The sequence below is a fragment of the Haliotis rubra genome, unplaced genomic scaffold (assembly GCF_003918875.1).
Source record: "Haliotis rubra isolate DU_JTF1 unplaced genomic scaffold, ASM391887v1 Scf964, whole genome shotgun sequence".
NCBI classification, from domain to species: domain Eukaryota; kingdom Metazoa; phylum Mollusca; class Gastropoda; order Lepetellida; family Haliotidae; genus Haliotis; species Haliotis rubra.
In genome coordinates this window covers 220,294-246,588 of record NW_025767706.1, presented here as the reverse complement: position 1 = coordinate 246,588, position 26,295 = coordinate 220,294, and the positions used below count along the sequence as shown (strand labels likewise).

Here is a 26,295-nt window from a genome sequence, read left to right as displayed (position 1 = left end):
TATCTAAATTTGCCCGTGTTCAATGAGTAGTGCAATAAGATTGAAGGTAGTGTGTGATTGGGCTGGCACAGCCCCAATAAGTGATACACTCTTCAAAAAAAGAAACGCATAAGGGATTTTGAGAATATTGGACTCCTGTAGCTGCGGCAACGGCAATACTATTTCCTTCCAGAACGTCATCTTCGTGTGATTGTAAACAGCTTCAGGGCTAAAACGCGACAATTTTACCTTTTCCCCTTGTTTTGGAAGCGTTTGAAGAAATATTCGCCAAAACGTCACCAAGAAAACATGCAAAGCAATATGAGCGTGCACATAAGCGGAAAAACATGCGGTATCGGTCACTATAAAAAGGCTAACGTTGTCTTTAATTTTGTCATTCGTTTTCACCTGGAAAAGAGAAAATCATCATGACACGACTGAGTGGCGCCAATCGAAACATCGCTGTATGTCGCCTTGAAGCTGGGGAGTCGCAGTCTGCAGTTGCCCGACATTTCAACGCTTATCAGAGCACCATATCTCGCCTTTGGCATCGTTTCCTGCAGATTAATTCCGCCCAAGAAGCGGCCGTCCACCAAAGCCCAGGACCGCTACATGCGGGTTGCTCACTGGCGGTCATCGTATGCGTCTTACCACAGCCGTGGAGACAACACAACGCATCCGTGGTTTGAGAAGAATTTACGATCAAACTGTCAGGAATCGATTGCGTAAAATGGGGATTCCACCAAGAAGGCCAATTGTTGCCACTGTTTTGAGAGACTTCCATCGGCGGAATCGCTTGCGGTGGTGTTATAGAGTCCGGAACTGGAACCTTAGAAACTGGAGGCGAGTCTGGTTCAGTGATGAATCCCAATTTCTCCTTCATCGGCGAGATGGAAGACAGCATGTTTACCGTCTGAGAAATTAACGTTTTGCCCCGAAGTGCATTCGACGGGTCGGCAGATTCGGTGGAGAGAGTGTCATGGTGTTGCGTGAAATATCCAGTACACAAAGATCTGATTTAGTGGGAAATTTGGATTTCTGGATTCAGGAAAATTTGACAGCAAATCGGTGCATCAACAAAGTCCTTGCACGTCACATGCTTCCGATTATGGACCGACAGAGAGAGTTGTTCCAGCATGACAACGCTACTTCACATACAGCACGTGTCACGGTCCGCTACATTGCCAATTCTAACGTCAATGTCTTGCCAATTCTAACATCAATGGCCTGCCCGATCACCAGATCTAAACTATGTGATGAACTCGATCGACGCGTACGTGTACGTCAACGTCAAAACAAGCCTCAGACACTTCCACAACTGTCCATCGCATTTCAGGAAGAGTAGAGAAGAATTCCGCAAGAGCGACTTTGCCGACTTATCCAATCTGTGCCGAGACGGCGCCGAGCAGTAATTGCTGAAATGGTGGCCATACAAAGTGTTGATATAGACGCCATCTTGTAGACTCAAGTAAACAGGGGCCTTATTCTCGAAACGTTCTTAGCCCTAAGAATTCTTACCTTCGATCGTAGCCAATGTGTTAAGAATGGGCTTAAGAAGTTCGTAAGGCTACGAACGTTTCGAGAATAGCTAGCAAGAAACACAACAATAAAGGCTGCTGCTGTGTTGGCGAACTCATTGTCCATAGACGTGGGAATTGTCACCTGTTTACCACTGAAATTACGTGAAATGAGTGCTCATAAACTAACGCAATAAGTTCTTAAATGGGTTATGCGTTTCCTTTTTTGAAGAATGTATATTGTATTTACATTTAGTCCTGGGTAGTTCTAGTGTGTCATCGTACACACATGGTGAAACTGGTTTGGAGGATTAGATCGTGAGATTGGTTTGGGGTTTAGATATGGTGGCATTGGTTTTGGGAATTAGATGGTGGGATTGGTTTGGGAGATTAGATGGGCTTGGGCGGTGGGCTTGGGCGGTGGGCTTGGGCGGTTGGATTGGGTGGTGGGATTGGGTAGAGGGATTGGGCGTGTGATTGGAAGGTGGGATTGGGTGTTGGGATTGGGCGGTGTGATTGGACGATGGGAGTGGGCGCTGGGATTGGGTAGTGGGATTGGGCGTGTGATTGGCTGGTGGGATTGGCTGGTGTGATTGGACGGTGGGATTGGGCGTGTGATTGGACGATGAGATTGGACGATGTGATTGGGCGGTGTGCTTGGGCGGTTGGATTGGGTGGTGGGATTGGGTAGAGGGATTGGGCTTGTGATTGGATGGTGGGATTGGGTGGTGGGATTGGGCGGTGGGATTGGGCTTCGGGATTCGGCGTGTGATTGGAAGGTGGGTTTGGGCGGTGTGATTGGGTAGTGGGATTGGGCGTGTGATTGGATGGTGGGATTGGCTGGTGTGATTGGACGGTGGGATTGGGCGTGTGATTGGACGATGAGATTGGACGAAGTGATTGGGCGGTGGGATTGGGCGGATGGATTGGGTAGTGGGATTGGGCGTGTGATTGGATGCTGGGATTGGGTGGTGGGAGTGGGCGGTGGGATTGGGTGTTGGGATTCGATGGTGGTATTGGTTTGTGGGATTTGGCGGTGGGATTGGGTGGTGTGATTGGATAGGCTGTTTGGATGGTGGGATTGGGCGGTGGGATTGGACAGATATATTAGATGGTGGTATTGTGTTGTTTGAGTGGGTGGCGGGATAGGATGGTGAGGTCAAGTGGCGGGATTGGATGGTGAGGTCAAGTGGCGTGATAGTATGGTGAGGTAAAGTGGAGGGATTGGACGGAGTGATTGGATGGTGGGATTGGATTGTGGGATTGGGTGGTGGGATTGGATGATGGGATTGGGTGGTAGGATTGGACGGAGTGATTGGATGGTGGGATTGGGTGGAGATATTATATGGTTGGATTGGGCGGTGGGATTGCATGTGTGATTGGATGATGGGATTGGGTGGTGACATTGGGCGGTGGGATGGGATGTGTGATTGGATGGTGGGATTGGGCGGTGTGATTGGATGGTGTTATTGGACCGTGTGATTTGGCGGTGGGATTGGGCATGGGATTCGATGGTGGAATTGGGTGGTGGGACTGGACGGAGATTTCAGATGGTGGGATTGGGTAGTGGGATTGGGCGGTGGGGCTGGGCGGTGGGATTGGGTGGTGGGGTTGAGCGGTGGGATTGATCGTGGGATTGGGTGGTGGGACTGGATGGTGGGATTGAGAGGAGTGATTGGATGGTGGTATTAGGCGGAGTGATTTGATGATGGGATTGGATGGTGGGACTGGATGGTGGGATTGGGCGGTGGAATTTGGCGGTGATATTAGATGGTTTGATTGGGTGGTGGGATTGGGCGGAGGGATTGGGCGGTGGGATTGGACAGAGATATTAGATTGTGGTATTGGGTGGTTTGAGTGGGTGGCGGGATTAGATGGTGAGGTCAAGTGGCGTGATTGGATGGTGAGGTCAAGTGGCGTGATTGGATGGTGAGGTCAAGTGGCGGGTGAGGTCAAGTGGCGTGATTGGATGGTGAGGTCAAGTGGCGTGATTGGATGGTGAGGTCAAGTGGCGGGATTGGATGGTGGGACTAGATAATGAGATTGGCTGCAGGACTGGTTGCATGACCGGCTGTCGTTGAGACCCTCTCATCGAAGTGGATGAGTGGTGCTGTTGACAGAATGTTTTGTTCTGCAGGCCCCTCAGCAAGCGAGAGCCAGGTTGAACGGGAAAAGAAGACAGTGGAGTGGAAGTTTGCACAGCTGGACAAAGATAACGACAAGCGACTCAAGTTTAAAGAAATACGCTCTTTCGTTCGTATGGTGAAAAAACTTATCAAACCCAAAGCATGTGCCAAGAAATTTTTGAATAATTGTGATTCAACCCCAGACCGACATATCGAGATGTCGGAGTGGACTCTGTGTCTTGGGATCGACATCAAATGTAAGTAGACTTGTACAGAGACAGCTGTCGGGTACCACCAAACATTATTTAATATATGTCATTTTCTGTTATGAATAATATTTTGGTTAAAAATAATATTTTGCCATTGAAAGTGTCTTATACTATGAAAACCTATCAACGTAAATGATGGTTAACATTCCCAGTTTGTCCTAAGATGTAATGCATGTTGCTCTGGTGTGGACTCCAAGCATTAGTTGCGCCTGTCCGCACGTGGGTAACGTGCATATCACCCCGTTTGTTTCTCTGGTCCTGCTATGAGGTACTAACACCCCAACCCCCTCAACTCGAACTGCCAACCCGAACTGCCCACCCCAACTTCTCACCCCAACCTCCCACACCAACCTCTCACACCAGCCTCTCATCCCTACCCTTGTCTCCGCCAGTATAGGCGGAACCGCCCTCCCTTCACTTCCTGCTTCCGTTCTGTGGTACTCTGCAGATAAACAAACAACAAAACACACACGCACGCACGCACGCACGCACGCACGAACGAACGAACGCACGCACGCAATATACGCACTCACTCAGAGGCACACAAATACAAGCAGAACACTCACATTTACACACGACAGACACACTATCACACGCACACGCACACGCACTCGCACACACATACGCACGCACTAACACAAACACACATCCCGACGAACACTCACAGTAACACACCTAATGACACAAGCACTCTCAGATACAGCCACATAATCAGACGTTCGCACGCACACACACACACACACGCACGCACGGACACACACACGCACACTACTGTAGAGATAAGTATACTTCTCGTGCATAGCTGCAGCACTAGCCTGGTGAGCAGGGAAAGGCATGTTAACCTTCTATACAAACTACAATAGGTGGCACCCGCCAATTGGAATCTCCTAATGCGTTGGCCGACGGTCACTACAACAAAGATGTTTAGAAATTATCGCTGTTACGTTACATTTGTATTCCACAACGGACTAGAACTGTGGAGACTAGCTATTGATGCAATATTAACCAGTGAGAAGTTCGGGCACAGTATGAAGATTGATATTATTAGAACCGAATCGTGGCGAAATAGGGCTTCTGAAATGCAGCTGACTCGTTTAGTTTCCAGGTGAGTAGAGGAATAGTACAAAAGTTGCGATGTTTTAGTCAGAAAATATGGCCGAGTCCTACCTTAAGACATGCGAAATACATATTTCTGTGTTAATGTTCGGCAACAACCAAAGAGATTCTAATTGACGTGTGACACACGTTGTCTGACCAGTTCCTGGTGGCCTGTGAGTGCAACAGTCAACCCATGGCGTGTGTATGTAGTCTTCCTCTCTTTCTAATGACGCATTGAGTTCCTGCACTGTGCGACTTCAGCATCTTTTACAATTATTACTGCCAAATCTACATCTTGATCTACTTCTAATACCATTGCAAGAACCACTAGAGCCACAATATTTCTAAGCCAAAGAAACAAACGGGTTACGTATTCAGTCACGTGACACCAAGACTGGCGGTATTCGCTCCAGCACCACTTCCTCTGGTGTTGTGTAGGCCGGTGGTACTGGAGCGGCAACTGGCGGCCTGTCATCGCAATACTGACATGGCCGCCTTAACTACTTCCGCTTCCGGTTTGGTTTTTCCGCTTCTGTACACATCTCTGTACACTTCACCAGCTTGTATTGTTGGCTCCATGTTTTATATGACAACCAGGACTTCTGTTATAAATGTTATGATGGCAACAAGAGACCACCAGAGAATGTAAGCTCGTCGTTCGAGGATCTGTAAGGTGAACGTTTTGATTTACTGATTTTAGATGAGACCATAGCTCCTGTGTTTTTGTAAGGATATGTATCACCTTTCACAGCCAGTCAATATTTTGCGGGTACTTGTTGTTAGTGAGCTGAGGACATGCCTCATGGTAATCGAGAACCCTTACAATGACGGACTGATAATTCTCCTCTACGAAGGACGCAATTAGCAATGATAGTCCACCTGACAAAGTGATTTAATTGTCTACCATCATCCAGAGGAATTAGTATGATATGTACTCAAACATCACCAGTTGTTAAACGACGAAAGTGTAAGAAATGTTATTATGTCCGTTGAACATGACGTTAGACTAATGATCAACGATAGATGTAGTCTCCGAGGGATTTCAACAATCAGCTGATCACTCGACGGATGCTACTTACAAAATCGAATATCGGCTTATGTTGTACACGCCTTTCTCTCATGTCTTTGAATGGAATGTTGTTACCAGTCAGAGGTAATCAATGTGTTTGTGTTGGTGTGAGTTGGTCTCAACATAATGCTTATTTGACAACGAAAATAGTTTGTTCCTTCGCGATGAACATGTCTGTCTCAATGAAACTAGAGTAGACTGTTCCATCCGATGAACATGTCTGTCTCAATGAAACTAGAGTAGACTGTTCCTTTCCGATGAACATGTCTGTCTCAATGAAACTAGAGTAGACTGTTCCTTCCCGATGAACATGTCTGTCTCAATGAAACTAGAGTAGACTGTTCCTTCCCGATGAACATGTCTGTCTCAATGAAACTAGAGTAGACTGAACATGTCTGTCTCAATGAAACTAGTAGACTGAACATGTCTGTCTCCTAGAGTAGACTGTTCCTTCCCGATGAACATGTCTGTCTCAATGAAACTAGAGTAGACTGTTCCTTCCCCATGAACATGTCTGTCTCAATGAAACTAGAGTAGACTGTTCCTTCCCGATGAACATGTCTGTCTCAATGAAACTAGAGTAGACTGTTCCTTCCCGATGAACATGTCTGTCTCAATGAAACTAGAGTAGACTGTTCCTTCCCGATGAACATGTCTGTCTCAATGAAACTAGAGTAGACTGTTCCTTCCCGATGAACATGTCTGTCTCAATGAAACTAGAGTAGGCTGTTCCTTTCCGATGAACATGTCTGTCTCAATGAAACTAGAGTAGACTGTTCCTTTCCGATGAACATGTCTGTCTCAATGAAACTAGAGTAGACTGTTCCTTTCCAATGAACATGTCTGTCTCAATGAAACTAGAGTAGACTGTTCCTTCCCGATGAACATGTCTGTCTCAATGAAACTAGAGTAGACTGTTCCTATCCGATGAACATGTCTGTCTCAATGAAACTAGAGTAGACTGTTCCTTTCCGATGAACATGTCTGTCTCAATGAAACTAGAATAGACTGAAGTGGTTTTTGTGAGCCTTCTGTTTCCTTTGGGTATTTTGGCGACCTTCAAGTAACAAATTGTACTGTATGGGGTTGTTTTGCGTTTTCATGCATTTTTGTGTTATAGACATGAATATCTTAGATATATTATGTTGCTATGGTTACGGTATCTGCTCCTCTCTGCCATGTCATCTGTCCTTCTGTCAGCGCTGGGCTCGGCACAGTCTGGATTCCTTCCAACACACGTCCATTTCATTCTGAACGCTTTACGTACGTTCATTATGTATTAAGTCTCTCCACATTCGAGTTGGCCAAATGCCAAAACGTAAAGTCCCCTCCATAAAGTTTTGCAGTGAACTGAGACTGGTGTTGATCTGAGACTGTGCTGGGCCTGTCCCTCTAACACTAACACCACCCTTACACCGGGAACGTGCAATACACAGACTCATGCATGAACAGAGTGGGGTACCTCCTGTTTATAGACTCTTTTCACTTGTTCATATCTCTGAACTCAGATGGGCGCACCACGGAGCCAACGGTTGCACAGAAGAAACAAGGTATAGGTCTTTTACTTTTCATTTTCCCGGCATGCAGTGCGCTGTGCCGACTTCCGGCATGTCGTTGTATCCTGTGTTTGCATGACCTACTAGCCTCTCATTATGTTCTTAATATGGAATGTTTCATGTATATTACAACGTTGTGTTTATGTATTTGTTTGAATGCCTCCTTTGCACGGAATGCACGTGCCCTACTTCCGTGATTGCCACGGACTGTTTGACGTATTCTGCCATTAGCCGCCACCCCTAACATGACGCGCTCCCACTAACAGCCCCCATTAGTTGCTGCTGTGTACAGTGTTGTCGAGACTTTGCTGAAATTATAAAACAACAAATTTTATGTGACATTCTGAGCATAATTGTCAGGGGCTGGGAAGACACGGAACAGGCACTTGTCCGTCCTGTGTACTGCGGCCAGTAGCAACATACACTGAGCCAGGAGCCTGATGGCCGCCATGACGCCAGGCGCACATGCCTCGCTACGCCGTCGTGCCTGTAGCTGATGTGCCTGTAGAGGCTTACTGTCGTCATATCCATGTCCTTTTTTTCCTTTTTGAACCACGTTTCTATTAAGTAGTGCAACGCCCAGCAAAGCATGAAAACTGAGATTTAGCGAAATCCACACTAAGCCTATTTTTTCACCCTCCAAATCCACGCCCAAACTTTCTGTCCGCTTGCGTGTTCCCTGTTTTGTCCTGCACACCTGTATGCTGCTGCTGGCGACCTCAGTCGGCCCTCACCTTGATATAGTTCTCATCGCTGGACTCGGATTAGAGAAAACGTCAGAAGATTTACGGTACAAGGTGTGCTGCAAATGTGTGCATCATAAAGGCACATAACTGAAAGACACATGCAAGTGTAAGAACCGTTAGCTTTTAGTGATCTCTCTCTATCAGTCTCTGTCGCATCACATCAGTCCACACAGAGACTAATCACCAGCTGTGTCGCATCACATCAGTCTACACATAGACTAACCACCAGCCGTGTCGCATCACATCAGTCCACACATAGACTAACCACCAACTGTGTCGCATCACATCAGTCCACACTTAGACTAACCACCAGCTGTGTCGCATAACATCAGTCCACACAGAGACTAATCACCAACTGTGTCGCATCACATCAGTCCACACAGAGACTAACTACCAGCTGTGTCACATCACATCAGTCCAAACAGAGACTAACTACCAGCTGTGTCACATCACATCAGTCCACACAGAGACTAACTACCAGCTGTGTCACATCACATCAGTCCACACAAAGACTAACTATCAGTCCACATCACATCAGTCCACTAAGACTAATCACCGACTGTGTCGCATCACATCAGTCCACACAGAGACTAATCACCAGCTGTGTCGCATCACATCAGTCCACACAAAGACTAACTACCAGCTGTGTCGCATCACATCAGTCCACACATAGACTAACCACCAGCTGCGTCACATCACATCAGTCCACACAAAGACTAATCACCAGCTGTGTCGCATCACATCAGTCCACACATAGACTAACTACCAGCTGTGTCACATCACATCACATCAGTCCAATCACCAAGACATCACATCAACTACCAGCTAACCACCAGCTGTGTCACATCACATCAGTCCACACAAAGACTAATCACCAACTGTGTTGCATCACATCAGTCCACACATAGACCAACCACCAACTGTGTCGCATCACATCAGTCCACACAGAGACTAATCACCAGCTGTGTCGCATCACATCAGTCCACACATAGTGTGTCCATCACATCCAGACATAGACTAACCACCAGCTGTATCACATCACATCAGTCCACACAGAGACTAACTACCAGCTGTGTCACATCACATCAGTCCACACAGAGACTAATCACCAACTGTGTCGCATCACATCAGTCCACACAGAGACTAACTACCAGCTGTGTCACATCACATCAGTCCACACAGAGATTAATCACCAACTGTGTCGCATTACATCAGTCCACACAGAGACTAACTACCAGCTGTGTCACATCACATCAGTCCACACATAGACTAACTACCAGCTGTGTCACATCACATCAGTCCACACAGAGACTAACTACCAGCTGTGTCACATCACATCAGTCCACACAAAGACTAACTACCAGCTGTGTCACATCACAGAAGTCCACACATGGACTAACCACCAGCTGTATCACATCACATCAGTCCACACAAAGACTAATCACCAGCTGTGTCGCATCACATCAGTCCACACATAGACTAACCACCAGCTGTGTTGCATCACATCAGTCCACACAGAGACTTATCACCAGCTGTGTCGCATCACATCAGTCCACACATAGACTAACCACCAACTGTGTCGCATCACATCAGTCCACACAGACTAACCACCAGCTGTGTCACATCACATCAGTCCACACATAGACTAAACACCAACTGTGTCGCATCACATCAGTCCACACAAAGACTAACTACCAGCTGTCACATCACATCAGTCCACACAGAGACTAATCACCAACTGTGTCGCATCACATCAGTCCACACAGAGACTAACTACTAGCTGTGTCACATCACATCAGTCCACACATAGACTAACTACCAGCTGTGTCACATCACATCAGTCCACACAGAGACTAACTACCAGCTGTGTCACATCACATCAGTCCACACAAAGACTAACTACCAGCTGTGTCACATCACATCAGTCCACACAGAGACTAATCACCGACTGTGTCGCATCACATCAGTCCACACAGAGACTAATCACCAGCTGTATCGCATCACATCAGTCCACACAAAGACTAACTACCAGCTGTGTCGCATAACATCAGTCCACACATATACTAACCACCAGCTGTGTCGCATCACATCAGTCCACACATATACTAACCACCAGCTGTGTCGCATTTCATCAGTCCACACATAGACTAATCACCAGCTGTGTCACGTCCAGCTGTCCACGCGTCCCAGCTGTGTCGCGTCCCTGGCACCTGCGCACTTGCAACCACTGCTTCCTCCACGAGACCGGCGACGACGTGGTAAGACCGTCACGGACTGCGCTGTTTGATGGGGCATACTTCCGCTTTGCTTGTTTATGCGCCTTGGCTTCACCTCTGTCGTAGCCAGCTTGTCGACCCTCCCCGATCTACGTCCTCCTTTCCTCGTTAGGCTGCATGCTGGCCACTGTGGCTCTCTTTACCATCACAAGATCATCCGTATCCGGTTTGAATTTTCTTTCTTGAAATAAGTTTCATGGATTAAAGATGGCAGTTTCATGGATTAAAGATGGCAATGAGAAACTCTTAACGTTTAGCATTGAAACACGTGACTATATAAACTGTGACCTTGACCTTCTGGGGACATCACCACTGACAGGTGCTCTACTTTCCTTTGTCCTCGCACAGACACATTCTTCCAGTCCCGACCAGTGTGGAACCCGTCTCTCACCCTCGCCAACACACCCGAGCCGAAAAAGCATCGTAAGACGCCGGAGAGAACATGTAAATCACTTTATCAATCCCGCCATTCCCAAGCCAAACGTGCGAAATATCTGCCAGAGATGCAAACAGTTTAAGATCCTTAGGATTGTGTCTCCATCAGACGAGTCAGCTTTTGATGATGCTGTTCATTCTGTGCAATAAGATGTAGGTGTAGCGTTGCCCTCTGGAAGGCGAAGGTATCACATAGGTGGTGAGCCGGGTCGTTGCTTTTAGCCCAGTTTAGTTCAACGCTTTGCTGTTTCCCTTAGCATCTCTACAAATAGTTCAAAAACCGGTTCAGAGACACGGACCCGGAGATTTGAAATGAAAGTAGTGTAAATATATGATCGCATGGCATTCTGTTCCAACGCCAAGCATATTTAAGATCCAGTTTCTTGAACCGGTTTACGTGTAGTGCGGTGAGCCTTGCCAGTTTGAGTTCCTTGAACCGGTTTCAGAGTAGTGGGTTGAGTCTGCGATTGCTTAATGGCAGAGCTTGGATGTGGTCCAGCAAGCATCATGGCGTCATCACGTGGTCCTTTACTGGATTCCTCCAGGCAGAGATAGATGACCTCCCGACAGAAATTACATGGAAGTTATATCTCCGAATTATCATTAGCAAATTTATGTGTCCAAAGATATCTTTACTTAGTAGATATTTCGAAATAAAGCAACGACCCGGCAGAGCGAGAGCGCGAGGCCCGTACACGAACCATTCAGTGACTTAGAAATGGCTGCTGCCACTTTGTCCATCATGATACATAATTTGTAATCAGACTGCTTTGTCATAATCATTTCATGATAATTGTTACATGTCTATGTCAGCTGCATTTTTCATCCGGACCCTTAAGGTGCCGATCGTTTCATTTGTTTTTGCAACCCACGACTATGTAAACGGTTCCCCATAAGGTCCTGATGGTTCTTCTCAAACCTTTCATATCCATTCGTGCAGACATATTTCATCTTATCCCAGTAGCAGAATCTCTCATCCAATTTATCTCATCACAGACACCAACAAGAGCTGCGTGGAGGAGAGAGAGGCTGCTCTGACCCAGGACAGCCAGGAGCCTAATGCCAACATCTACATCCCTCGTTGTCAGGAGGATGGGAAGTGGAGGAAAGCCCAGTGTCACGAAGCCACCCAGTACTGCTGGTGTGTGGAGGAGGCCACAGGAATGCCCATCCCGGGAACATCCACACACGCTGTGGAACCCAACTGTTCCATTAGCGAAGACAGGCCTATGAAGGGTGAGTGGATAAAGGGTGAGTTCATCTGGAGCTAGCTTCCGTTAACTTGGTGGCGGCAATGGGATTGGTAGAAGCCGAGGTACAGACAGATGATGTGATGCCAGGAGTGAGTGGCAACAGTTGGTAGGATAGTGCTGCCACCTGTACCAGTATGGCGGACATAATATGTATTTTGGCATCTATGTTCACATCCACAACACATCTTTGTAAAGATGGAGATACTGCTACACCCTGGGACGTGTTCATTTGATACGGAGGATTGCTAATGGGTGGGATAGCGGAAGCGGAGAAACTAATTCAGGGGAGAAATGAAAATTCTTCCTAGATGGGATCGGACCCTTTATGTGCAATGAAGTATAGGATTACCTGTTGTGGAAAGTATAGGATTACCTGTTGAGGGAAGTATAGGATTACCTGTTGAGGGAAGATTAGGATTACCTGTGGGGTGAAGTATAGGAATACCCATGGGTGGAAAGTACAAGATTACCTGTTGTGGAAAGTATAGGATTACCTGTTGTGGAAAGCATAGGATTACCTATTATCTGTGGAGTGAGGTATAGGTTTACCTACAACGGGAAGTACAGGATTATCTGTGGAGTGAGGTAAAGGTTTACCTTCAACGGGATACAGGATTATCTGTGGAGTGAGGTATAGGTTTACCTTCAACGGGAAGTACAGGATTATCTGTGGAGTGAGGTATAGGTTTACCTTCAACGGGAAGTACAGGATTATCTGTGGAGTGAGGTATAGGTTTACCTTCAACGGGAAGTACAGGATTATCTGTACAGGATTATCTGTGAGGTAAAGGTTTACCTTCAGGGAAGTACAGGATTATCTGTGGAGTTTTTACCTTCAACGGAAAGTACAGGATTATCTGTGGAGTGAGGTATAGGTTTACCTTCAACGGGAAGTACAGGATTATCTGTGGAGTGAGGCAAAGGTTTACCTTCAACAGGAAGGAGTACAGGGTTATCTGTGGAGTGAGGTATAGGTTTACCTTCAACGGGAAGTACAGGATTATCTGTGGAGTGAGGAATAGGTTTACCTTCAACGGGAAGTACAGGGTTATCTGTGGAGTGAGGTAAAGGATTACCTTCAACGGGAAGTACAGGATTATCTGTGGAGTGAGGTATAGGTATACCTTCAACGGGAAGTACAGGATTATCTGTGGAGTGAGGTAAAGGTTTACCTTCAACGGGAAGTACAGGGTTATCTGTGGAGTGAGGTATAGGTTTACCTTCAACGGGAAGTACAGGATTATCTGTGGAGTGAGGTATAGGTTTACCTTCAACGGGAAGTACAGTATTATCTGTGGAGTGAGGTAAAGGTTTACCTTCAACGGGAAGTACAGGGTTATCTGTGGAGTGAGGTATAGGTTTACCTTCAACGGGAAGTACAGGATTATCTGTGGAGTGAGGTATAGGTTTACCTTCAACGGGAAGTACAGAATTATCTGTGGAGTGAGGAATAGGTTTACCTTCAACGGGAAGTACAGGGTTATCTGTGGAGTGAGGTAAAGGATTACCTTCAACGGGAAGTACATTATTATCTGTGGAGTGAGGTATAGGTATACCTTCAACGGGAAGTACAGGATTATCTGTGGAGTGAGGTATAGGATTACCTTCAACGGGAAGTACAGGATTATCTGTGGAGTGAGGTATAGGTTTACCTTCAACGGGAAGTACAGGATTATCTGTGGAGTGAGGTATAGGTTTACCTTCAACGGGAAGTACAGGATTATCTGTGGAGTGAGGTATAGGTTTACCTTCAACGGGAAGTACAGGATTATCTGTGGAGTGAGGTAAAGGTTTACCATCAACAGGAAGTACAGGATTATCTGTGGAGTGAGGTATAGGTTTACCTTCAACAGGGAAGTACAGGATTATCTGTGGAGTGAAGCAAAAGTTTACCTTCAACGGGAAGTACAGGGTTATCTGTGGAGTGAGGTATAGGTTTACCTTCAACGGGAAGTACAGGATTATCTGTGGAGTGAGGTATAGGTTTACCTTCAACGGGAAGTACAGGATTATCTGTGGAGTGAGGTACAGGATTACCTTCAACAGGGAAGTACAGGATTATCTGTGGAGTGAGGTAAAGGTTTACCTTCAACGGGAAGTACAGGGTTATCTGTGGAGTGAGGTATAGGTTTACCTTCAGCGGAAGTACAGGATTATCTGTGGAGTGAGGTAAAGGTTTACCTTCAACGGGAAGTACAGGATTATCTGTGGAGTGAGGTAAAGGTTTACCTTCAACGGGAAGTACAGGATTATCTGTGGAGTGAGGTATAGGTTTACCTTCAACAGGAAGTACAGAATTATCTGTGGAGTGAGGGAATAGGTTTACCTTCAACGGGAAGTACAGGGTTATCTGTGGAGTGAGGTAAAGGATTACCTTCAACGGGAAGTACATTATTATCTGTGGAGTGAGGTATAGGTTTACCTTCAACGGGAAGTACAGGATTATCTGTGGAGTGAGGTAAAGGTTTACCTTCAACGGGAAGTACAGGGTTATCTGTGGAGTGAGGTATAGGTTTACCTTCAACGGGAAGTACAGGATTATCTGTGGAGTGAGGTAAAGGTTTACCTTCAACGGGAAGTACAGGATTATCTGTGGAGTGAGGTAAAGGTTTACCTTCAACGGGAAGTACAGGGTTATCTGTGGAGTGAGGTATAGGTTTACCTTCAACGGGAAGTACAGGATTATCTGTGGAGTGAGGTATAGGTTTACCTTCAACGGGAAGTACAGAATTATCTGTGGAGTGAGGTATAGGTTTACCTTCAACGGGAAGTACAGGGTTATCTGTGGAGTGAGGTAAAGGATTACCTTCAACGGGAAGTACATTATTATCTGTGGAGTGAGGTATAGGTATACCTTCAACGGGAAGTACAGGATTATCTGTGGAGTGAGGTATAGGATTACCTTCAACAGGGAAGTACAGGATTATCTGTGGAGAGGAGGTATAGCTTTACCTTCAACGGGAAGTACAGGATTATCTGTGGAGTGAGGTATAGGTTTACCTTCAACGGGAAGTACAGGATTATCTGTGGAGTGAGGTAAAGGTTTACCTTCAACGGGAAGTACAGGATTATCTGTGGAGTGAGGTATAGGTTTACCTTCAACGGGAAGTACAGGATTATCTGTGGAGTGAGGCAAAAGTTTACCTTCAACGGGACGTACAGGGTTATCTGTGGAGTGAGGTATAGGTTTACCTTCAACGGGAAGTACAGGATTATCTGTGGAGTGAGGAATAGGTTTACCTTCAACGGGAAGTACAGGGTTATCTGTGGAGTGAGGTAAAGGATTACCTTCAACAGGAAGTACAGGATTATCTGTGGAGTGAGGTAAAGGTTTACCTTCAACAGGAAGTACAGGGTTATCTGTGGAGTGAGGTATAGGTTTACCTTCAACAGGAAGTACAGGATTATCTGTGGAGTGAGGTAAAGGTTTACCTTCAACAGGAAGTACAGGATTATCTGTGGAGTGAGGTAAAGGTTTACCTTCAACGGGAAGTACAGCGTTATCTGTGGAGTGAGGTATAGGTTTACCTTCAACGGGAAGTACAGGATTATCTGTGGAGTGAGGTATAGGTTTACCTTCAACGGGAAGTACAGAATTATCTGTGGAGTGAGGAATAGGTTTACCTTCAACGGGAAGTACAGGGTTATCTGTGGAGTGAGGTAAAGGATTACCTTCAACGGGAAGTACAGGATTATCTGTGGAGTGAGGTATAGGTATACCTTCAACGGGGAAGTACAGGATTATCTGTGGAGTGAGGTAGAGGGATTACCTTCAACGGGAAGTACAGGATTATCTGTGGAGTGAGGTATAGGTTTACCTTCAGCGGGAAGTACAGGATTATCTGTGGAGTGAGGTATAGGTTTACCTTCAACGGGAAGTACAGGATTATCTGTGGAGTGAGGTATAGGTTTACCTTCAACGGGAAGTACAGGATTATCTGTGGAGTGAGGTATAGGTTTACCTTCAACGGGAAGTACAGGATTATCTGTGGAGTGAGGCAATAGGTTTACCTTCAACGGGAAGTACAGGGTTATCTGTGGAGTGAGGTAAAGGATTACCTTCAACGGGAAGTACATTATTATCTGTGGAGTGGGTATAGGATTACCTTCAACGGGAAGTACAGGATTATCTGTGGAGTGAGGTATAGGATTACCTTCAACGGGAAGTACAGGATTATCTGTGGAGTGAGGTATAGGTTTACCTTCAACGGGAAGTACAGGATTATCTGTGGAGTGAGGTAAAGGTTTACCTTCAACGGGAAGTACAGGATTATCTGTGGAGTGAGGTATAGGTTTACCTTCAGCGGGAAGTACAGGATTATCTGTTGGAGTGAGGTATAGGTTTACCTTCAACGGGAAGTACAGAATTTTCTGTGGAGCGAGGTAAAGGTTTACCTTCCACGGGAAGTACAGGATTATCTGTGGAGTGAGGTAAAGGTTTACCTTCCACGGGAAGTACAGGATTATCTGTGGAGTGAGGAATAGGATTACCTTCAACAGGAAGTACAGGATTATCTGTGGAGTGAGGTATAGGTTTACCTTCAAGGGGAAGTACAGAATTTTCTGCTGAGTGAGGTAAAGGTTTCCCTTCAACAGGGAAGTACATTATTATCTGTGGAGTGAGGTAAAGGTTTACCTTCAACGGGAAGTACAGCATTATCTGTCGAGTGAGGTATAGGATTACCTTCAACGGGAAGTACAGGATAATCTGTGGAGTGAGGTAAAAGTTTGCCTTCAACGGGAAGTACAGGATTATCTGTGGAGTGAGGTATAGGTTTACCTTCAACGGGAAGTACATTATTATCTGTGGAGTGAGGTATAGGTTTACCTTCAACGGGAAGTACAGGATTATCTGTGGAGTGAGGTAAAGGTTTACCTTCAGCGGGAAGTACAGGATTATCTGTGGAGTGAGGTATAGGTTTACCTTCAACGGGAAGTACAGGATTATCTGTGGAGTGAGGTAAAGGTTTACCTTCAACGGGAAGTACAGGATTATCTGTGGAGTGAGGTATAGGATTACCTTCAACGGGAAGTACAGGATTATCTGTGGAGTGAGGTATAGGTTTACCTTCAACGGGAAGTACAGGATTATCTGTGGAGTGAGGTATAGGTTTACCTTCAACGGGAAGTACAGGATTATCTGTGGAGTGAGGTATAGGTTTACCTTCAACGGGAAGTACAGGATTATCTGTGGAGTGAGGTATAGGTATACCTTCAACGGGAAGTACAGGATTATCTGTGGAGTGAGGTATAGGTTTACCTTCAACGGGAAGTACAGGATTATCTGTGGAATGAGGAATAGGTTTACCTTCAACGGAAAGTACAGGATTATCCGTGAAAGGGAAGTATAGGAGGGTAACGGATATATTTGTTTATTTGGACATGGGAATTGTGATGGGGAATTGCGATGGGGAATGGGGTGTTTAAGTTCAGAGGAGGGGAACTTTATAGTGGGAAAACGTGAAGTGTTTATACAGTAGAAGAGACTTAATTTGATGTGGATGTTGTCATAGATGTGCATGTGGTTGCAGGGTGCCCTCTGAGCCAGAAACGCCGCTTCCTTGCTGACCTGATGTCGGACTTGAGCGAGGAGAGGAGAACCCAGGGAAGCAATGCATCAGCCATAAGGTGAATTTACTATACTTCACTTAAAATAATCTCTTCAGGCGATATACTTAAGGAACCCTTACAATAGAAAGAGGGGTGCGCCTTTTCTTAGTGTACCTCTGATCTCATTCATTTGAACACATGATTACAATGTATTACTTATAAACTATCAAACAAAATGTTAGAAGTTTAAGTTGACTGGCTGAATGTTTGAGTCGTCACATCATATGCAATGTGTGAAACAAGTTTCCCTCGGTGTCATATGGCTGGAATATTCTAAAACAAAACGCCAGCAAGGCACGTAACTATACTATTTGATTAGAACTACTAGATAGACAGAATTGCCAACGAAACAAAGTAACTTGTGGCGTTGCAGGTCGCCGCTGGACCCGAAGGGACTGAACGAGATTGAGATGGTTGCTTATTGGAAGCTGATCTCGCTCGACACCAACAGCAATGGGGTGAGTTCTCACGCCAAGTGCCGCTGTGTGTATTATGGCCAACTCTGACAAATAATGCAAGAATGCATTGTATAGTTGCTGTTCCGAGATGAAACGACATCACTCACATGTTATCCTCAAAGCACACGTGTCTGCTCATCCTCTGTCTGCGACCATTCTCTTTCTGTCTCTGTCCGTCCTTTTTGTTTTTGTCTCTGTCCACCCTCTCGTTGACTCTGTCCGTCCTCTTTCTGTCTTTGCACATACTCTCCTTGTCTCTGTTCGTCCTCTTTTTGTCTCTGCCCATCCTCACTTTGTCCATCCTCTCCTTGTCTCTGACCACCCTCTTTTTTGACTCTGTCCATCCTTTTTTTTGTCTCTGTCCGTCCTCTCCTTACCTCTGGACGTCCTCTTTTTTTGTCTCTGTCCATCCTCGCCGTCTCTAGCCATCCTTTTTTGTCTTTGTCCATCTTCTTTTTGTCTCTGTCCGCCCTCTCCTTGTCTCTGTTCATCTTCTCCTTGCCTCTTTTTTTGTCTCTGTCTATCCTGTGCTTGTCTTTGGCTGTCTTTTTTCTTCTTTTTATGTTTGCCTCTTTTCATCTTCTCCTTGTCCCTGACAGTCCTCCTTTTTGCCTCAGTTCATCCTCTCTTTGTCTCTGTCCCTCTTATTTTTAGTCTCTGTCCATCCTCTCCTTGTCTCTGTCCGTCTTTTTTCTTTGCCTTTGACATCTTCTCCTTGTCTCTGTCCTTATTGTCTCTGTCCTTCCTCTCCTTGTCTCTGTTCGTCCTCTCCTTGTCTCTGTCCATCCTCTCCTTGTCTCTGTCCGTCCTCTCCACCTTGTCTCTGTCCTTCCTCTCCTCCTTGTCCTCTGTCCTTCCTCTCCTTGTCTCTGTCCTTCCTCTCCTTGTCTCTGTCCGTTCCTCTCCTTGTCTCTGTCCTCCTCTCCTTGTCTCTGTCCGTCCTCTCCTTGTGTCCTGTCCTTCCTCTCCTTGTCTCTGTCCTTCCTCTCCTTGTCTCTGTCCATTGTCTCTGTCCTTCCTCTCCTTTGTCTCTGTCCTTCCTCTCCTTGTCTCTGTCCTTCCTCTCTCCTTGTCTCTGTCCATCTCTGTCCCTTGTCTCCTGTCTCTCCTCTCTGTCTGTCCATCCTCCTTGTCTCTGTCCATCCTCTCCTTGTCTCTGTCCTTCCTCTCCTTGTCTCTGTCCTTCCCTCTCCTTGTCTCTGTCCTGTCCTCTCTCCTTGTCTCTGTCCTTCCCTCTCCTTGTCTCTGTCCATCCTCTCCTTGTCTCTGTCCATCCTCTCCTTGTCTCTGTCCTTCCTCTCCTTGTCTCTGTCCATCCTCTCTTGTCTCTGTCCTTCCTCTCCTTGTCTCTGTCCATCCTCTCCTTGTCTCTGTCCTTCCTCTCCTGTCTCTGTCCATCTCTGTCCTCTCCTTGTCTCTGTCCATTCCTCTCCTTGTCTCTGTCCTCCTCTCCTTGTCTCTCCATCCTGTCCTTGTCTCTGTCTCCTCTGTCTCTGTCCATCCTCTCCTTGTCTCTGTCCTTCCTCTCCTTGTCTCTGTCTCTTCCTCTCATTGTCTCTGTCCGTCCTCTCCTGTCTCTGTCCTTCCTCTCCTTGTCTCTGTCCATCCTCTCCTTGTCTCTGTCCTTCCTCTCCTTGTCTCTGTCCTTCCTCTCCTTGTCTCTGTCCATCCTCTCCTTGTCTCTGTCCATCCTCTCCTTGTCTCTGTCCATCCTCTCCTTGTCTCTGTTCGTCCTCTCCTTGTCTCTGTCCTTCCTCTCCTTGTCTTTGTCCGTCCTCTCCTTGTCTCTGTCCGTCCTCTCCTTGTCTCTGTCCTTCCTCTCCTTGTCTCTGTCCATCCTCTCCTTGTCTCTGTTCGTCCTTGTCTCTGTCCTTCCTCTCCTTGTCTGTGTCCTTCCTCTCTTTCTTGTCTCTGTCCTTCCTCTCCTTGTCTATGTCCTTCCTCTCTCCTTGTCTCTGTCCTTCCTCTCCTTGTCTCTGTCCGTCCTCTCCTTGTCTCTGTCCTTCCTCTCCTTGTCTCCTGTCCATCCTCCTTGTCTCTGTCCATCCTCTCCTTGTCTCTGTCCATCTTGTCTCTGTCCTTCCTCTCCTTGTCTCTGTTCGTCCTCTCCTTGTCTCTGTCCGTCCTCTTTATGTCTTACTAACGGAGTAGTTAGGGTTGTGATGAATCTATAAATAGCTTTCAAGTAGGAGATGCTGAATGTGTTTACAAGACTGTGTGGGTGAGGTTCCATCTTGCCTTTGAAAGGACGCATTGGAAGTATTTTGCTTGAACACGAGGCTCTTTATTTGTCTGACTGTCGGGGGGCGGTGGGGTAGCCTAGTGGTTAAAGTACTCGCTCATCATGCTGAAGATCCGGGTTCGATTCCCCATATGGGTACAGTGTGTGAAGCCAATTTCTGGTGTCCCCCGCCGTGGTATTGCTGGAATATTGCTAAAACGGCGTAAAACTAAACTCATTCAATATGACTTCCGGGTATGTCAGAGGTGCTGCTTCGTGGCGAGACCAGTGGTGCTACACTGGTAGTTGTGATGGGTCAGTCATACATCTAATTGACTGTTGTTAAGTGATAAATCGTAAGTGACATTTCTTGAGAGTGGGATTACTATGAGATCGCAAGTGACATTTCTGGAGAGTGGGATTACTATGAGATCGTAAGTGGCAAGCTTGAGGGTTGGGATTGCTATGAGATCGTAAGTGACATTTGTGGAGAGTGGGATTACTATGAGATCGTAAGTGACATTTATGGAGTGTGGGATTACTATGAGATTGTAAGTGACATTTCTGGAGTGTGGGATTATTATGAGATCGTAAGTGACATTTCTGGAGAGTGGGATTACTATGAGATCGTAAATAGCAATTGTGAGGGGTTGGATTACTATGAGGTCGTAAATAGCAATAATTATTGTGAGGGGTTAGATTACTATGAGGTCGTAAGTGGCAATTGTGAGGGTTGAGATTACTATGAGATTGTAAGTAGCAATTGTGAGGGTTGAGATTACTATGAGGTCGTAAGTAGCAGTTGTTAGGGGTGGCATTACTATGAGGTCGTTAGTGGCAACTGTGAGGGCTGCGATTACTATGAAATCGCAAGTAGCAATTGTGAGGAGTGGGGTTACTATGAGGTCGTAAGTGGCAGTTGTCGCGGGTGGGATTACGATAGGTAGTAAGTGGCAGTTGTGAGGGGCGGAATTACTACGAGGTCGTAAGTGGCAGTATAAGGGGTGGGATTACTATGAGATCGTAACTGGCAGTCGTCACTGATCGTTGGTGAGAATTATGAGGGGCAGGATCAGACTCATCATATGCGACTTGAATATAGTAAGTGTGCATTTCTTTATGTTATGCCATATTTAATGCAAAAAAGATGATAACATGATTTGTGGTGTTTTCCTTAATCACTGTATAATTGTTAACAGTATAATATCGAAATATGTATGATTTGACACAAGGCATTATCACACGGCCTTGAAGTGATGTGGCGTCAAACGTCAGTTCACAAATTCAGTATCGTGTGTGTCCACCATTGGCGTTGATGCAGGCTTGACAACGACAATGCGTAGACGACACTAAGCGATAGAAGAAAGCTTGGGGAATGATGTTCCATGTCTGAACCAACGCTTCTCCCAATTCAGCTAACGTCAATGGCTGATCTGGGGATTGACGTAAACGTCTCTCCATTTCATCCCAAGCATGCTCGATAAGGAACAGGTCCGGAGAAACAGCTGGCCAGGGGAGTACCGGAATGTTGCTGTCTCAGGAAATCTTTCACAACACGAGCGACATGTGGACGGGCATTATCTTGCTGAAGCCTGAAGTTATGTCTCTGTCTTTGAAAGAACGGCTGCACATGAGGCCCAAAGATTTTATCCCTGTATCGCAGACCTGTCAGATTGCCATTGACAATGGCAAGTCGTATCCGACCATGAGGTATGATGCTTCCCCATATCATAAACTGTCGATGTTAAACAACGCACGCGTCAGCATACTGTTCACCTCGCCGTCTGTAAACCTTGCCCTGCTATCTGCAGTCAAGCAAGCTGTCCAGATGAAATGAACACAACACCATCCTAATCTTGTCTCCTTACCGCAGATGCTATCTGAGCCAGGCAAGACGTCAATGTCGGGGACGTTGGAGCAAAACTCCGGGGCCGGATGGGCGGGGCCGGATGTTGTGCTCCCTCCCTCGGTTCTAGGAACTGATTGGACGTTAGCCAGGACTGGTCAGCGCAGTCAAACTGGCAGTCTGGAATCGATTCCTAAGCTGGGACAGCCGAATGTGGCTGTCTTGCTGACGTGACGTGACGTGTGGACGGCCGGTCCATGGCAAATCTCTCGTGTTCCCATTATGTTCGAAACGTCTCCATAGAGATGAGATCGTGTTTCAGTTTACACCAAAATGTCTGGCCACTACATTTTGGGCCATTCCAGTCTCCAGCATACCCACGGCGCATGACATACGCACAGTTTAGGTTGAAATTAATGTATTTTCCACAACATTTAGAGGCTACAGGATAATCAACCGTTCTTCAATTTTCAATATCAGGTGTGTGAACTTCAGGTGTCAAAAAGCATGCAAAACGTGACTAAATTCATAGTTCCATGCGCGATACGTGACATCAAATTTCATGTAAAGTGCTACATGTGTATTTAGGGTTATTGTTATGCCTGTACTTGTTTCTGCTAGAATATCAATGATAATAATGCTGTCTTAACAGAAAGTAAGTTTTTCAATCTCAATCGGAAGGATCTTGACTTCTCCAAAGGCAAGTCTGAGGCCAAGGACAACTGCCAACAATTCAACTACAAGCTACCAACGGAGCTTCACGACATAATTGCAGCAACTACCTAGCTAGACTTCCCATCCAGGGGCAATATGAGACTTAGCATGTCCCTGGGTTATATACTGGGCCAAGAAAGGACAATTGGTGTTTCCTAATACAAGACGACTGAACTCATATAACTCATTAAGTGCATCTGTATTCATAGATCTCCAGAGAAATCTACGGTTAGGTCTGTCCTCTGGTGAGATTTTGATCTGCAAGAACATCTGTGCTTTATCACAGGGCAATCTGAACCGTATCAGTACATCAACGAGTTCACTATGAAGCTTCGGACCTGGACTAATGACATCATTCAGTGATGTGTCTTGAAGCATTAAAAGCTATACGGTCTTTTGTTGTGGCTTTATCTGGGCGCAAACTTGGGAATTGAGGAAGATGCCAGACATCTACCCCTAAGTCCTCCCGATCTACTTTACAGATATAACTTCTGTCAACGTGTTGCCAAATGATTTTGTCATAAGCTTACGACATGTCATATCAGTGCATCCTACGACATGTCATATCAGTGCAGCCTACGACATACAGCTAATCGAACTGTTTTCGAACTCCGGACACTGCCTGCGTCATATTATGACGTCATACGATTGTTAGCGATACCGCTTCTCGGCGGAGAGTTTGGCGGATACCGTGGCAGCGGGTAATATTATTTTTAGTTGTCACCCTCCTGGGAGGGGGTGACACGGAAACGCGTCATTGACCAATGAAATTAAAGTATTTTACATGAAGGTAAGATAATTGAGTTTAACACCTCAAATGTTAGACTACGTCTAAAACTCGGAAGCGGGTTATATCCAATCAGGGATATGACTTGGTCTTCATTTGAGTGGGCGAGATATTTACTGGAAATTATGTCATCTCCACGTCATCAGAAGTATCGTTAACCAGAAGTGACGTCATTAGGTCGCCCTTGTGACGTCATCAGATGCCCCTCGCGCATCCTTCCCCAGGACTCCCAGAGTGCCTTCCTTGGGTCCCCTTGGAAAATTATGAGGTTCCCGCGATTACGTCAGGGAAGATAACTCCTACGGATACTTCTTGGAAAGACCACTAGGAAGAAAGACAACAAGAGACCATGGTCAAATATTCAGGCTAAATCTGTGGATCAGAAACAAGTTTCAGAAAGTAAGACAATCAAGTGTTAGGGCAGTTTTCTAAGAATTATTAGCGTTGTTGATAATACTCCAATATCTTCCAGACGATGGAAGAAATTTCTAATTAAAAAATCCTGACTTAAGAGCTGTGGACGTTTTGTCCCTCAGCGATATTTCAAGTGACGATGTTAAGTTGTCCAACGCTGCTGTCAGATACAGAACATGAAAAGAACAAGATCCACAAAACAACGTACACGCTGTTAAGATGCGGGTGAATTCGGCGAGCTGACCGAATAAATTCCAGCTATTTCCTTCTGTTCAAGAGGCGGAGGGGTAGCCTAGTGGTTAAAGCGTTAGCTCGTCATGCCGAAGACACTGGTTCGATTCCTCACATGGGTACAATGTGTGAAGCCCGTTTCTGGTGTCCCCAACCGTGACATTGCTGGAATATTGCTAAAACGGCGTAAAACTAAGCTCACTCACTCCTTGTGTTCAACAATTATCTGCCGGTAATGGTTTCCAGGTCTTTACTTGTCTGCCAGCAGTTGTCTGTCGATAATACACTCTTAAAAAAAGAAATGCACAGGCGTTTTCAGCAGTTCATTTCGATTTTGACAGCAAACGTCATTAAGACAATTCCTATGTTTGGATCCCTTTAATCATATCGTGGTTGACAACAGTTGTCCGTTGGTAACTGTTTCCAGGTCTTTACTTGCCTGACAACGGTTGTCTGCCGATAATTGATTCCAGGTATTTACTTGCCTGACAACGGTTGTCTGCCGATAATTGATTCCAGGTATTTACTTGCCTGACAACGGTTGTCTGCCGGTAATTGTTTCCAGGGATTACTTGCCTGACAACGGTTGTCCGTTGGTAACTGTTTCAAGGTCTTACTTGCCTGACAACGGTTGTCTGCCGATAATTGATTCCAGGTATTTACTTGCCTGACAACGGTTGTCTGCCTGTAATTGTTTCCAGGGATTACTTGCCTGACAACGGTTGTCCGTTGGTAACTGTTTCAAGGTCTTACTTGCCTGACAACGGTTGTCTGCCGATAATTGATTCCAGGGCCTAGATTTTCGAAGCTCTCTTAGCGCTAAGATAGTCGTAAGGTAATGTTAATGTATGGCACTTACGACTATCTTAGCTCTAAAAGCTTCAGGTCTTCAGCTTGTCAACAGTGGTATGCCATTTACCTTTTCTAGGTCTTTACTTGTCAACAACAGTATGCCATTTACTGTTTCTAGGTCTTTACTTGCCCGGCAACAGTTGCATGCCATTTACTGTTTGCAGGTCTTTACTTGCCCGACAACAGTTGCATGCCATTTACTGTTTCCAGGTCTTTACTTGCCCGACAACAGTTGCATGCCATTTACTGTTTCCAGGTCTTTACTTGCCCGACAACAGTTGCATGCCATTTACTGTTTCCAGGTCTTTACTTGCCCGACAACGGTTGTCAACCGCCTCCGTGGTGTAGTGGTTAGAGCGTCCGCCCGGAGAGCAGAAGGTCGCGAGTTCGATCCCCGACCGCGTCATACCAAAAAACGTTAAAATATGGTACTTGTTGGTCCCTACCTGGCGCTCGGCATTAATGGGTACAACAAGGACTGGTCGGCTCGGAGTCAGTATAATGTGTCTGAGTGGGGTATTCATGCTTCACTGCGGCATGGTATCTCAGTGGGCTAGCACAATAAAACCTGCTTCAGTCTGGGCTTTAGACTAAGGCTTAGTCTCTGAATATATATAATTTTGATAGTAACAAACAAGCCCTTTTATATTGAAAAGGAGCCCTAGGGAGACAAGAGATTCAGAACTGAACCTGAGGAAATCTAGACTTGCTTTTTTTAGTGCTTTAGAGAGGGCTTGGCAGTAGGGAAATTAATGTGGTTCAGGGACTGTGAGACAGACTATCTGGGCTAGTACAAGCAGCCACACATACACATACACAAGCATGCACGTCGTCATAT

General features: G+C 45.9%; 1 protein-coding gene across 1 annotated transcript in view; it reads left to right on the top strand.

Annotated features, from left to right (window-relative positions):
* Positions 1 to 26,295, top strand: part of LOC124265165 (SPARC-related modular calcium-binding protein 1-like) — a gene marked incomplete at its 5' end in the record, with an annotated part of 63,521 nt that overhangs the window by 33,365 nt on the left and 3,861 nt on the right. The window contains 6 exons of the mRNA XM_046699954.1: positions 3,634 to 3,879; positions 7,534 to 7,608; positions 10,985 to 11,080; positions 12,068 to 12,322; positions 17,856 to 17,952; positions 18,308 to 18,392. Coding sequence (XP_046555910.1) covers positions 3,634 to 3,879; positions 7,534 to 7,608; positions 10,985 to 11,080; positions 12,068 to 12,322; positions 17,856 to 17,952; positions 18,308 to 18,392 — 854 coding nt within the window. The remainder of the gene's footprint in view (positions 1 to 3,633; positions 3,880 to 7,533; positions 7,609 to 10,984; positions 11,081 to 12,067; positions 12,323 to 17,855; positions 17,953 to 18,307; positions 18,393 to 26,295) is intronic.